The sequence below is a fragment of the Lontra canadensis genome, unplaced genomic scaffold, assembly GCF_010015895.1.
Source record: "Lontra canadensis isolate GAN:19392208 unplaced genomic scaffold, GSC_riverotter_1.0 scaffold12, whole genome shotgun sequence".
Classification (NCBI taxonomy): domain Eukaryota; kingdom Metazoa; phylum Chordata; class Mammalia; order Carnivora; family Mustelidae; genus Lontra; species Lontra canadensis.
The window spans coordinates 11,053,834-11,069,509 of record NW_022631006.1 but is presented as its reverse complement, the minus strand read 5'-3'; the positions used below and the strand labels follow the sequence as shown (position 1 = coordinate 11,069,509).

Below are 15,676 nucleotides of genomic sequence, written 5' to 3'. Positions count from 1 at the left end.
TATGTAATTGATACTTAATGTGACCCTTCCTTCTGTCACCACTAACGTTCTATACAACAGTTAAATATCACATTATTAATGAAAGGTTTATTTTCCCTTTCACTTCTTTACTTTTAGGATTTACCTCTTGGAGGCACAGGAGTAAATGGAATGCTCTGGGATAATCTCATCAGATTATTTCTTTCCACAGCTGCACAAAAATGAGAGAAAAATAATGAAATCCCTAAAAGCTCAAAATATTGTTAAGATTTTGTTTTTAATAGTACTGACCTGAGTAGTAGTAATTTGTATCCATAACTGGTTTAAATGGAGAGGCGAGACCTAAAATGGCAAATAAACAAATGAAACCCTTTTAAAAGTACTAATGTGGCATAAATTTTTGCTTATTCTCTTATAATCATCCTAAGTTCCTTCATGTAAGCTCTTTTCGCAAAAACAGAAAAAAACAGTAAAATATATTCATCACATGTTTGCTATATTACTCTTTTTTATTATGCCAGATTAGTCCTAACTGTGCACTGGGATACCTGAAAAGAAAAAAAGCACGTTTGATACTCTCCTGTCATAAACTGTATTCTTCCTATACTCCCCTGGTCAAAAAGAAAAATATCTTTTAGTTTTCAACCTTTAGGAGGCAGGGCCTATAGCCAAGAAACCAATTTAAGTGGGCTGACCATAAGAAGATGAACTCTGGAATATGAAACATACCCCCAAAGCCCCTGCTCCATACTTAAATGTATTTGAGGACTTCACTTTTTAATCATAATACGGAGAGTGGAGAATAAACTGAATCTGCTATGTGTTAAGTTTTTAGACTATAAATGAAAAAGAAAATACTGTCTTGCAAGAGAAGGAAGTCAGTCAACATTTTTAATACATGTAGTAACTATGAAATATACACATTATATATATAATATATACATACATATGGACTATAGCATATAGACGTGTATGTATGATGTGTATATACTAATAGGACTTTAGAGGAGGGGTACCAAATGCCTCCTGCTTGAGAGAAGGTTGAAGAATGTCTCAGAAAAGAGAAGCACAAAACGAGTGTAGTTTGGAAGGCAGTGGTGTGGTCACGGCAACATCTGCAAAGGCATGGAATTGTTAAAGCGCATGCTATACTTGAGAAACTGCAAGTTGTTTAGTATGACTACAACAGCAGTTTTCAATACTAATTTTATATATAAATGTTATATAATATATAAATTTATAATAAATACAAATCAGAATCACCTGTGGGGCTTTTTCAATGTGCACCTGCCCAGATATCACTCCAAAATATTCTAATTCTGTAGTTATGTGTTGGCATTAAGTGATTCTCCACAAGTACCTGGATATGTAACCAAGACTACAAATTAATGAGCAAGAGTACAGGCATACCTATAGGAAATAAAGCTACAGAATCAGGGAATACTTAATTGTTAGGAACCAAATATGCCATGTTAAGGAAGGAATGACAGGGAGGAAATGTAAAGCAGAAGAGATTCAGTCTGGTGGCAGCACAGAAGACAGAATGCAAGGGAACCTGACTGGCAGTGATGGGTATTAAGGAGAGCACGTATTGCATGGAGCACTGGGTGGTATACGTAAACAATGACTCAGGGAAACTACATCAAAAACTAATGATGTACTGTATGGTGACCAATATAACATAGTTAAAAAAAGGGAAAAAACCTACGTGGCACTATCTACTAAATGTGAACACATATATACCCTACAACCTATGAAGTCCATTCCCAGGTACATGCCCAACAGAAAATACATATGTGTACCAAACAACATGGACAAGAATGCTCACTATAGCACTGTTCATAATAATCATACAGTGGAAGCTACTAAAATACCCTTCAAATAATAGAATGGATATACTCAATATATTCACACAAGGAAATACTATGTAGTAATGACAATGTACCAACTACCACTACACACAAAAATACTGATGAATCTCACAAACATGTGTTAGGAAGAAAAAGCCAGACAAAAAAGTACACACTTTATGATTCCATACACACAGACAGAAGTAATACACTGTGTTATTTAGGGACAGAGCTTACAACGAGAAGAGGACATGAGGAGCTGTTTTGTGATCTGGGTGCTAATTACATGGATATACTCACCTAGTGAGAATTCACTGAGGTGGAGGTTTATCTCTACTTTTTTGTATGCATACTATACACTTCAGTAGAAGGTTTAAAAAATGATGAAGAGGGTGAATGGAAAGCAGCAGCATGGTGTATACTGGAAGATGGATTCTAGAGATATTTAAAAGGTAAATACAACCGGACTAGGTGAGGACAAGGTCAAGGGGGTCAGGAATAACTCCTCCTTGGGTTTGACCCAACTGACTGAAAGAGTATCATTCCCTGAAACAGGGAGTACAAGGGAAAGTGCAGACTATGTCACAGGGATGAAGGGGGGTGGGGTGACAGTAAAGACATGGCAGCATTTACATGGAGAGTTCATGTATTTGTGAAGCTGCTAGAAGAAAAACTAGCTGAGGTTAGAAATTTTTACTACCTTGGCTCTTTTAAACATGAAGTCTAAAGTTTCTTGGCTAGAATGAGGTATTTGCTATAACAGATCACATATAATCCTCATTTTCTCACATTAAATCTACCACATGGACTCACCATTTAATGTTCCTTCTTCAGTTGGCCTAAAGAAAACCAAAAATATAAGTTGTGACAGAATTTTTGTTTTGGCTACCACAATTTTTAATTTTATGGTTATTATGATTATTTAATAGAATACTTATAGAGTAATTCTGAGATCTAGACTCACTTTTGTTTGAGCATATGCCATTTCCCTCAAGCCAATGTCAAATTTATACACAGATATGAATGTCAATATACACATACTTTATCAACTTGTACCTCCAATTTATGCTTACATAAATATTATTAGTGGTTTGCTGCCAAACTGAAGGTTCCAGTACTAATAAATTGCTCCATGACTTCTCTATTCATGGAGATTAATTCTGTACTATACCTTAAGAATGCCTTGAAATAACTGCAAAATTCTAAAAATACTTCCAACAGAATTGATGGGCAAAGAACTGAGAGAACAGCAAACAGCCATCATTTGGCATAGCTTAATTTCTAATGTTGAAAAATTTTTTCCAATATTGAATATATTTAGTTATAACAACATATACTGATACCAAGTGGAGGGTCTATTAATTCCATGAATTCCAGTGCAAATTAGACAGGTATAATAGAAAGGAGAATGCAATAAGAATCAAACAAAATGGGTTAGACACTTAGCTTTCCCATCATACTGCTTTGGGGCCTTGCTCAGGACTAAAAAGACCAGATTCAGAAAGGTCCTCTGAAGTAGGGAACTTCTGCATTTCTTTCTAGTTCTTAACTTGATGTGATCCTGATGTTTCCCATTGGTTTTCACCTCAATATAAATATTTTAGCATACTAAATATTTTGACCCCACCCTCATCCCCTTGCTAATGAACTACTCTTTTCTCAGGAACCAAAGAGTGCTAACCAACTCCACCTTTCTGGGTATTTCTATGGTTCAACATTCTATGAGACATTCTTTTGTTAGCTGAGTGAATGTTAACTTCAAGTACCTATTCTGCATTTACATCCTATGGTTTTGGTTATAAAAGACCGTACACTCTAAAGAGTTCTAACTATAGTTTAGTCTTCTGAATGCCATGCAAGCCCTGAATATCCAAAGAACCCGAATATTGCATATCCATGTGGCACCTGGTTTACTTTTTTCTCTATATATTCACATATATTTCTGGGAGACAGAAGAAAATAGGGAACACTGTGGAATATATAATTTCTTTCTCAGGTAGCCCATATATGAAAGTAACTTAACCATGCTTCCTGGATTAAATGGGCATCAAAACATGAGGACCTTTTTTTTTTTTTAATGTTCTTTAGAATTCTATAATACTAATTCTCAGGCTGGAAACACATAGATTATCTTTGATTCTTTATCTTTATGCTTAATCTGTACTAAAAATTTTTATTTTGCTGGGATGATTACCTATCAGATTGCCTTTTGTTTCTACTTTGGATTCTGGTTTATCATGTCAGCTTTGTCATGGATCTTCCTATATGCAGACTTTCTAATGTATACTGTGTAATTACTACTCTAATTATCTTTCCAAAAGCAGATGCAAGCTTGTTGCTTATGATGGGCACAGAAGTCAGCCAACTGCAAAGCTAAAGTGTCAAAGTAGATCTTTGAATAAATTTATTCAATAGCAAGTTGGAAATAGGACTAAATAAAATCATAATTGTATCATCATAAGGAAGATTTTAGTAGAGTAGTAATTACAGTATGGCTATAATAACAGTGTAACTATACAAAATAACTAAAATATATACATTAACTCATAAAAAATGATTTTCCCAATCTCTTCTATGTAGAGACAAAAGGCACTAAAATAAATAATCATCAGGCGCCTGGGTGGCTCAATTGGTTAAGCGTTTGCCTTCAGCTTAGGTCATGATCCCAGGGTCCTGGGATTGAGACCCACACTGGGCTCCCTGCTCAGTAGGGAGTCTGCTTCTCCCTTTGCCTTCCCCTTGGTTTGTGCTCTCTCTCTCATTCTCCCTCTCAAATAAATTAAAATCTTTTAAAAAATAGTAATAAAATAAATCATCATGATCCATATATAAAGGGGTATTTTAAGAAATGGCATAAAGAACAGAAAAAAGACAACATTCAAATAACTATGATACTTTCAGGTTAATGATAAGAAAAGGCTTACTTACAGGTCTCTGTTTGATGGTCTATCTTGTAACCAATCCTTTAGTCAAAACAAACACAAAACAAAGGTTAAAGAAAAAAATCTTCAGATGAAGCATAAATGGTTAACCCTGTTTTGTTTCCTACACTATGTTTTAAGAATAAAGGCTGAAAAATTAATGTGAAGTAAGGACTTTCATACAAATGAACTAATAAAATAATAAATGGATATAACTGCCCTAAGGCCACTGCACAAGACAGAATAAAGAATTTCATGATTGTTATTTATTACAACATAATTACAGTCTGGCTCATTTTTTTCTGATGACAATTTTATATTCTTAAATAATATGTGCCCACCGTCAAAAGAAAAACACAACAAAACATAGAGAGTAAAATTAAAATCATGCACACTATAAACAAATTACCAAAAACATGTAGGCATATTTCAATGAAGCTCTTTTCTGTATATGTGTGTATTGTTTTTATTCTGCAGATTTTTCATCCAATTTTAACTATAACTAGCTAAAGTGTCAAAGTAGATCTTTGAATAAATTTATTCAACAGCAAGTTGGAAATAGGATTAAATAAAATCATAATTGCATGTTCTGATCCAATTTAGTAATTATTCAGCTATCCTTGATCTATGTTATCATATCTCCCAATGAGTTCCTTTTTATTCTAGATTTTTTTTCTAATTTTCCAGAATTTTTTGAATAGTATCTTTTCTTTTTTTTATGGTTTTAATCACTTTAATCATACTTGTTTTAAATCTGTAGCCAATAATTCTACTATCTTAAGTTATTAGAGGCTCAATACTGTTTATGTAACTCAAATCCCAGAAGTTTGTTATTTGGCATTTTTCAAGTCATCTTCAATGGAAATTTATTTATGGCAAAATTGTGCTGCTTAGTTTCACAATGGGTCCTTCCAGAAAAGAGGAACTGCTACTGTGAAACTGTGTTCACTAATTCCCCTTCCTCATGGAAATAATTTTTTGATAACAGGATTTTCAATAATATTATCTATCTCCTTATAGAACAATGTAAGTTAACATGTTCTTGATGATCCAGAAAAATTTTTAGAGGTTTCTATACTTGACTGACTAAAGGAGCAATTTTTCTGCTTTTTCCCAAGCTATTTGTCTTGCTTGCCAGAGTATGCTCTTAAAGAGTGTTTTTAAAATCAAACATTACTTCAGCTGGCTGGGAATAACTTCATATAATTAGTTCCAGTACAAACAAGAGATTCCTGCCTTTCTTTCTTTTGCATAAACTTTTCTTTAAAATTTTCTAACTACTGCACAGATAGTAATCTGACACTGGCTGTAGCAACATTTTCCTAGATCTATCTCCTGAGGCAAGGGAAATAAAGCAAAAATAAACTACTAGGGCTACATCAAAAAGTTTCTGCACAGCAAAGGAAACAATCAACAAAACTATAAAGCAACCTATGGAATGGGAGAATATATTTGCAAATGACATAACTGATAGAGGGTTAGCATCCAAAATATACATAGACATACAACTCAATAGCCCCAAAACAGATAATCCAATCAAAATGGGCAGAAGACATGAAAAGACATTTCTCCAAAAAAGACATACAGATGGCCAACAAGCACATGAAAAGATGCTCAACATCACTCATCAACTGGGAAATGCAGACCAAAACTATAATGAGGTATCACATCACATCTGTCAGCACGGCCAAAAATCAAAAACATTAAGAAACAAGTGTTGGCGAAAATGTGAAGAAAAAAGAATTCTTTTGTACTGCTGGTGGGAATGCAAACTGACACAGACACTATGGAAGACAGTACAGAGGTTATTCAGAAAGCTAAAAACAGAACTACCCCGTGATGTAGTAACTGCACTATTGGGTATTTAGCCAAAAATACAAAACACTAATTCAAAGGAACATATGCACTCCTATGTTTACTGCAGCATTATTTATACCACCCAAACAATGGAAGCTGCCCAATGTCCAGTGATAGATGAATGGATAAAGAAGATATGGTATATATACAACGGAATACTATTTACTCATAAAAAATAAAACCTTGCCATTTGCAACAACATGGATAGAGCTAGAGAGTGTAACGCTAAGTGAAATAAGTTAGAGAAAGACACACACTGTATGATCACTCATATGTGGAATTAAGAAACAAAATAAATGAGCAAAAAAAAAAAAACCCCAAAAATAGAAATAGACAAAATAAGACTCTAATTATAGAGAGTAACTAATGATTTGGGAAGAGGGAAGATGGGTAGGAGGATGGGATAAATAGGGGGTGGGGATTAAAGACTACATTTACCATGATGAAATACATAAAAGTATAAAAATAATAATACATACATATGTACCTAAATACATAAATATATGTACCTTAAAATACACATTTATTTAATTGAAATGTACAAACCGGTAGTAAAGCTGCTTTGGAATCTACTTCATGAGTTTCTTGTGTAGATGGCCTTCTACTGCTACTTTCCACTTGAAGAAAAATTTAAAACATAAGTTACAAAACTAAAAATTTTTTTAATATTAACTACCAAACGCAAGTGTTTCTACACATTGTAACTTTCGTAAGATAATTTATTGTCTCCCCAACATTGCTGAAGATAAGAACTGCATAAGGACAGAGGTCTTTTTACTGGACATCAAAATTATTTATTTTTGTAAAAAGGCAGTAAAAAAGAGTATGAAGGAAAAAGTCTTACTCTTCGTATTTCCACTTCTTGTATATCCTACCATGAATATTTTGTGTGTATGCACACCTACCATTTTTTAAACCATAAATGGTAGGATGATATTTATTATATATTTGGGTTTTTTTTCTTATTGGCTTTATAACTTTAAGCTTGGAGATCTTTCCATTATCAGTACGCAGAAAATTTCTCTATTCTATTTTGATGCTATATTGAATTTCATACTATGGGTACACAATTATAGTACAGAATAATAACCAAACTCCTATTGATGGACATTTGGTATGATTTCAATCTCCTGCCATTACAACATTGCAAATAATAATCTTATACATACATCATTTTACAGTAACGGAAAAAAATATCTCATCTTTTCTCTTGTGATTTAAGATACCATCTTTATCATATCTTGGTTTTTTTATCCTAAATAAACTTTAAGATTAAGCCTATTTTAAAAAGCCAGGATGTTAAATTCTAAAGTACCTTAGATTTCACAACTTTATGATATAGTAAAGAAAAACCTCAGAATGAATGTGATGGAGAAACTTAGAACAAAACCTGTATTCCAAATGTAGAGGGGGGGAAGGTCAGATTTAAGTTCATTAAAAGAGTCTGGGCAAAACTTTTTCAAGATAATGAAACTGACAGATGTATTATGCATCTAAGTATCCTGAAGAAATGTAGTTAAACAGCAGAGAATCTAGTATTGATCTAGCCAAAATGACAACAGGACTACATTGGTGGGAAAGAGTAAACATGTGAGTGTATATGTGCACACGTGTGTGTGTGTGTGTGTGTGTGTGTGTGTGTGTGTGTTTGGGGAACAGAGAGAGGAAGAGTTCTATCCTTGCCTTCTTTAATGGGAGGTCAATAGTTATTATCTAAAACTGAAATATGAGGATGCAAAATTAGAAGCATGCTAACTCTAGAAATAATATCCATGTTACTGAAAATGAGTTTTATTTCTTCCCTCCTAACCCTTCTACCATTACTTTTTCTTACTTTATTTCTCCAGCTACAATGTTAAATAGAAATGGTAACAGCCAGAATCCCTGCCTTGATTCCCCACCTGGCTTTCAAAGTATCATTATAAGATACGGTATTTGTGATAACTTTTTATAGATACCCTTTATTCATATTAAGGAAACTTCATTCTAACTTTGCTAGTTTTAATAATGAATGGATGCAGAATTTCATCAAATGCCTTTTCTGCAGCTACTGGAACAATCAAACGATTTTTCTCCTCTAACCTGTTACTATCATGCCTCAATGATACATACACAAATAATTATTTTAAAATGAGATAAAATATATATACATATATATGTATATGTGTGTGTGTGTGTACTTTTTTAAAGTGAGTTCCACACCCAACATGGGGCTTGAACTCACTACCCCAAAATCAAGAGTCATATACTCTACTGACTGAGCCAGCCAGGTACCCCTAGTCAATTATATTTTTTATGTTAATGTTAAACCAACTTGCACTCCTGGAAAACATCCAAGTTGATACTGATCTATACCAAAAGAGAGTGAAAAGGGAAATGATGGTCAGGTGGACATGGTAGAGATGTTTTTCTTAAGGAACCTTATAAAGATTACATGCACATTAACAAGAAGGTGATTAATAAATTTATATGCATATATAACTGATTCATAACAAAGTATGATATGAAAACATCCCCAGGCCTTTATATTACCCAGTGAAAAAGTAAAGGTACAGAGCAGCATGTATGATATGTTACTTTCTGTGTAAAAATGAGAGGAAGAGGGACACCTGCGTGGCTCAGTGGGTTAAAGCCTCTGGCTTCGGCTCAGGTCATGATCCCAGGGTCCTGGGATCGAGCCCCGCATCAGGCTCTCCGCTCAGCCGGGGAGCCTGTTTCCTCCTCTTTCTCTGTCTGCTTCTCTGCCTACTTGTGATCTCCATTTCTCAAATAAATAAATAAAATCTTAAAAAAAAAAAAATGAGAGGAAGAAAAGACTTCTGCCGTAAAAAATGCGTAGGTGTGAAACTCTAGAGGATAAATAAAAATAAGTGGTTACATGTGAGGCTGAAATGAGAGGCTATTTTCAAACTGCTTGAATGTGTTTGTATTTCAATTCTGAAACAAATAAATGCATTAGCTATTTTTAAAAGTTAAATTAGAAAAATATGTTAACTAAATGACTATATAGATTAAAATACAGATTCATTTGTAAAAGTTAAAATCAGCAGATTCATTAAAAATCAAGTCTTTATATATTTCATCTTTATGTACTGAACAATTTGTTTAAAAAATTAAAAAAAGAATATTAGGATTATGTATTTTATTCAAGCTTAAAGCAACAGTGATGGACCAGAATCATCACTTTCTGACTCTTGAAAACATTTACTCCTCAGGTGTGTGACATACATAAAATACATTTAAAGCTTAAATGAGCATGTTTGGTAATATAATTCATGTAGTCAAAAATTACCTTGTTCTGAATGAAGAGGAATAGAAGTTTTGCGACATTCAGTAAATCCACCATGAGAACTCACATGTTTCAAAGTGTTTTCAGAAGGAACATCATTCTGCATATTGTACAAATACACAATTTAAAAACAAACTGAATTTCAAATAACTGTTCTAAGTAGCAAAAGAGTCTCTGTATTTATTTAGTTCAATATGCTTTAATCTATCTGGACACCAAAGAGTAAATTACACCAAAGAGTAAATTAACTGTGACCAAAAAAGTCACGGTTAATTTTCTTCAATGACAATCTAAAAAAGCTACATCAAAATATCCTACTTGCTTATTGTTCATAAATCCATCTGAATGAATTGTTTTTCATAGTGATACAACTTCATAAAAAAATTGGGGGAAAATAGGAAAAGCTGTAGGGAAAATAATAAAACATTTATCAGCTCACCTAAAAAACAAAAAGCTATTTTACACCAACATGGACAGATTATAACAGTTTAGAGGGTGGAAGAGTGGTTTTTATGGGAAAGAAGGGAGGTTCTGGGTAGCTTTCTTATTGATTATATGAGCTGCTTATATAACAAAGATCTATTTGATCATTATTTGTCACATTTCAATTTTTTTCCAGATCTGTTTTGACTTATCTATGATTTCCATTTTTTGGTACTTAAATCTCTTCACATCCTTCAATATTGTCAATTCCTTGAATGTTTAGAAAGTCCTCCTGATTTTACTGACTTAATATTTCTATTTTCTTAAATGATTTGAGTTTTTACATTTAAAGTTAGAATTCATCTGAGCTTATGAAGTGATAGAAAAACATAAATAGGGGCATCTGGGTGGCTCAGTCACTTATGGGGCTGCCTTTGGCTCAGGTCATGATCCCAGGGTCCTGGGATTGAGCCCCACCATCAGGCTCCTAGCTCAGGGGAGAGCCTGCTTCTCCCTCTCCCTCTGCCTGCCCCTCTGCCTACTTGTGCTCGATCTCTATCAAATAAATAAAATCTTAAAAAAAAAAAAAAACATAAACAGACTTTTCCAAATTTCTACTCAATTACCCAATTTGTGTTTACTGACAAAGCATTTTCCTTCTCAACAATTTCTGATCCAATCCTTCCTATTAAATTCTTATTTGCAGGGCGCTGGGTAGCTCAATGGGTTAAGCCTCTGCCTTAGGCTCAGGTCATGATCTCAGGGTCCTGGGGTCAAGCCCCCCCCCCAATCGGGCTCTCTGCTCAGCAAGGAGCCTGCTTCCCCCCTCTTCCCCCACCGCCCCCATGCCTGCCCCTCTGCCTACTTGTGATCTCTCTGTCAAATAAATACATAAAATCTTAAAAAAAAAAAATTGTTATTTGCAGAAGGGTTATTTTGGAGTCACCAAAATGTTTAGCTAAATCTTCATTATTTCAACTGTTCTACCTGAATAGTATTTTATAGTCTAGTTTTCCCTTCCTTTCTTCTTTTTACCTGTACTTTTTCCTGGATGAACAAACTGCATTAAACTTAATGTGGGGACAATCCAATACATTCATACTGTTTTCTTTTCAACTATAAACATGTCACACACTATTATGCAACTTCAAAATTATTCCCAAACCTCTACCACCTTTCAGAAACAGTGAGTTTTAAAATGTTACTACAATAAACTATTACTTTTATTAAGTAGATTTAGCTTACATCTCAAGAAAATTAGCTTTTCTACCTTTGATGCTCTGCACTCTTCATATATAGCTGATTTATACAGTCAAGTGAGAATGCTCTCACTTTTACCTGTAGCCACAAAGCAACTCCAATTTCTTTTCTGATTTCTTTTGAAACCAGTTTTAGCTATTTTTTATTTGTTTTATTTAAGTGCTTTCCTTGATATAAACTCTTTGATGCAATGACATATCGGTTTCATTCTAGTGACAGAAATTCTAGTGCAGGATTGGTGATGTGCTTCAAGGTATTTGTAAAACTCCATGTACCTTAACAGATAAAAATTTTGTGTATGTGCATTTTTCTGGGAAGAGGGTCTATAGCTTTCATTTGATTTTCAAAGGGGTGTATAAATCATAAACATTCAAGAACTCTAAGTCTCTGATGACCATGAGCTAGAGCTCATTATTCTTACAGTTTGAGTTCTTTTTCTCTAAGTAAATTACTCAAAATTGTTTAATTCAAAACACAACCACCAGTTTTCTGCCTCCTCACAGAAATGTGTAATTTCTTCTTGCTTTTACCAGAAAGTTACCTGCCCATTTATAAATTTTCAGCATAGTCCTGGCTTTAAGTTCATTTAATAGGTTTGTTGTTAAAAGGTGAAATCTGTGGGGAAACCTTCACATATACCCTTCCCCATTAAGGAACATCCATTTATCCTAAATGACTTCCTGTGTACACCAATTGCTTCATCATAGCAAAATGATGCCACGAGAATGTGCTGATACATTTCTTTCAACTGCCACTGTGACATGTGTAGAGACATTTTAAAAGTTGAAATGAAAGGGGCGCCTGGGTGGCTCAGTGGGTTAAAGCCTCTGCCTTCAGCTCAGGTCATGATCCCAAGGTCCTGGGATCAAGCCCTGCATCGGGCTCTCTGTTCAGCAGGGAGCCTGCTTCCCCCCGCCCCCCCACCGCCTGCCTCTCTGCCTACTTGTGATCTCTGTCAAATAAATAAATAAAATCTTAAAAAAAAAAAGTTTAATGAAATACGTATTAGAGAATGACAGCCTAAGTCAGAGTAACTGTAATTGTTACTGAGGACTGAGAGAAGCACAGATACTAAAAAAAATATTTAGGAAGCAAAATGACTTAGACTTGGCTATTAAATGGAAGAAAGTAGGAGTGCAGTTTTGTCCTAGTAAACCAAAATGTTAATGTTATTAACAGAAGCAGGAAATACAGGAGGAGAAATATGTCTTCTGAGCAAGAAGATGGTGAATTTAAGGTTCTGACTGCTGAGTTTGACAACTCTTAAGATTTCCAATTAGTTAGCAGTTCTAATCTTTTACTGTGGTGTCATGCCAATCCTCTAGTCAGCATCACTCCAAAGATTTACTTTCCCTAGCCTTCGGTTTTCCTAGCCTTCGGTTTTCCTGGCAGAAATCCAAATGCTGATATGGCCAGTAAAAGAATTCATGCTATTTCAACTCTATAGCTGAGAAATTATATTCCTGGTATTCTCTTGACTTCTTAATAACTTTACACAATGGTTACTCTGAACCTTCTCTTTCTCATGTATTTCATCGTGCTTTCCACCAGCCTTACTAGAAAAACAAACGCCTTAAGAGTACCAACAACTCCCCAGATCACTTTTTTTTTTTAAATTTAAAGATTTTATTTATTTGTCAGAGACAGAGAGCACACACAAGCAGGAGGAGCAGCATGCAGGGAGAGAAGAAGGCTCCCCGCTGAAAAAGGAGCCCAATGTAGGACTCGATTCCAGGACCTTGGGATCATGACCTGAGCCGAAGGAAGATGCCCAAACAACTGAGCCACCCAAGCACCCTCCCCAGACTACTTTTTTATTTAATCCCCTTTAATATTAAAAAGGGTTTGCATAGTTTATATAGGATGAAATACACAGATTCCTAAATGGTAAGTTAGAGAACAGTTTTAGCAGTCTTTCTTTCCAACTCAAAACACCTGTGCAACAATTTTGTCAGTCTTCCCATAAAAGAAGTTATACTTGTTAATTCTTATCATCTGAATGCTCAATTTCACTCCATCCATGTCTTCTTGTTTTTAAATTATAATTCCCAGTCAGCCCTCCCTCCCTGTCCGAAACTGAAAGATAAAACAAGAGATACAACTTTAAAAAAACTGGATTCCCTACTCGTTCCTTTCCCTCATATTAAGACTATCATTATGGGTATTTATGAAAGCAACGGTTAAGAAATACTTCTTACTCATTATTCCATACACTTAAAAATTTACTTAAACATTTTATTGAGTATCTTACACCTGCACATTATATTGTAGTTATTGCCATATTTAGCTTTTTACTGCTTGGCTACAGGTTCCCTGATAGGTTTATGTTCTAATAAAATTCTGGGCCTGGGAAAGAGTTCAGTTCAGTATTTAGTCACGGGGAAATGTACAGGGAGAAGCATTTTTAAAAAGAGAAATGTTAAATAGGTGTTTTTTATTTTCATCAATTTAAAAATGCAGGTTATTCACAGATTTTTTCATATTTTTTTTTTTCTAAAGGACTTTATTTATTTGAGAGAGAGTGAGCGAGCAAGTAAGGGGGGGGAGCACAAAGGGAGAGTGAAAGGGAGAAGCAGACTCTCCAATGAGCTGAGAGTCTGATGTGGGACTCGATTCCAGGACCCTGAGATCATGACCTGAGCTTAAGGCAGATGCTTAACTGACCAAGCCACCTGGGTGCTCTGTTTCTTCTTTTTATATGGTGTACAGCTTTTAAATACTTGGGATAATCATGTTGATGATGGTCTCTGCTAAAACTGTTTCTACTGAAATGTTCAATTCTATTTTGAACTAAATCCCCAAATAGCAAAGTAAGATTTAATTGTGCTGTTGTAAGGATTTACTTACAGATAATATTTCTTTTATCTTGTTTGATGCTTCTTTAAACTTCTGTAAATAATCTATGCTATCTCTGTGTCCTTAAAGAGAAAAAAAAAATTACAACATAAAATATATACTTTTTTCTTATCAAAATAATGTCATTGCCTAAAGTCTACATAAAAAAGTGATTTGTATTGTTTTCTAAGTAGTTTTGAAGTTTCCTGTAGATCTTTGGATATATATCAAAAATATGTCAAGAAGCTAGAGAAGATTAGTTCAGTATACAGTAACAGCAAAAGTCAAAGGCCTCCTCAAACAACCCTACATGTGATATGAATTGCTTGAAATTTAGAAAGAAAAAAGGGAAGCAATTACTTTCAATATTAATAATATAAAATTACAAAGAGACTCTTAATCTCACAAAACAAACTGAGGGTTGTGGGTGGGTGGGTAGGGAGAGGGAGAGGGTGGTTGGGTTATGGACACTGGGGAGGGTATGTGCTATGCTGAGTGCTGTGAAGTGTGTAAATGTGGCGACTCACAGACCTGTGCCCCTGGGGCTAATAATACATTATATGTTAATAAAAATTTTTTAAAAATTATTTTTAAAAATATAAAATTACATATATAATATTTACTACACATATACATCCACTATATACACACACATATAATATATCCACTATACACACACACATCGTATCTAGAAATAAATATGTAGGTTATCTATGCATATTCATTCAAGTGACAATATACTAGCATACAGATTGTATTATACTGTTAAAAAATAAATTGCGATAGATTTTATGTAGGAAAAGTTGTCTCTATAAATCTACAGTGAAATGCACACAGTCTAGCAGCAGAGATCAGGATGCTCAGTACCTAGATAACTCACAGGGTTTACCTCAATGTGGAGATTATATAGACATACCATATTCTCTGACCAATCTCCATACATGTTTCATTCCTAGGTAAACTTCTAAGTTAGGAAGGCTCAAACAAATGTTAAGACCAGGTTAGGAAGCTACCTGATGGAAAAATTCAAACCTGAAGAGACAGAGGGCCTCATTCATGCCTCAGAACATTCTGGTCATGCCCACAAACAACCTAAGTTGTTTTCTAAGAACTTTTTTTTTTTTTTTTAAGGTTTTATTTATTAATTTGACAGAGATCACAAGTAGGCAGAGAGGCAGGGCAGAGAGAGAGAGAGAGAGAGAAAGGGGGAAGCAGGCTCCCTGCTGAGGAGAGAGCCCAATACGGGGCTCAATCCCAGGACT

The 15,676-nt window shown here is 34.5% G+C and overlaps 1 protein-coding gene across 6 annotated transcripts in view; it reads right to left on the bottom strand.

The window, feature by feature from the left end:
• Positions 1–15,676, bottom strand: part of TRPM7 (transient receptor potential cation channel subfamily M member 7) — a 116,176-nt gene that overhangs the window by 16,654 nt on the left and 83,846 nt on the right. For 5 of the 6 annotated variants that reach the window (XM_032856499.1, XM_032856497.1, XM_032856501.1 and 2 more), the window contains exons 27-33: positions 14,427–14,497; positions 9,900–9,996; positions 7,154–7,224; positions 4,758–4,792; positions 2,643–2,668; positions 271–321; positions 125–190 (exon numbers count right to left, since the gene is read on the bottom strand). In XM_032856499.1, coding sequence (XP_032712390.1) covers positions 125–190; positions 271–321; positions 2,643–2,668; positions 4,758–4,792; positions 7,154–7,224; positions 9,900–9,996; positions 14,427–14,497 — 417 coding nt within the window. Of the gene's footprint in view, positions 1–124; positions 191–270; positions 322–995; positions 1,095–1,242; positions 1,340–2,642; positions 2,669–4,757; positions 4,793–7,153; positions 7,225–9,899; positions 9,997–14,426; positions 14,498–15,676 lie in introns of those variants that run through there. The other variant, XR_004382556.1, reaches the window with a different exon arrangement.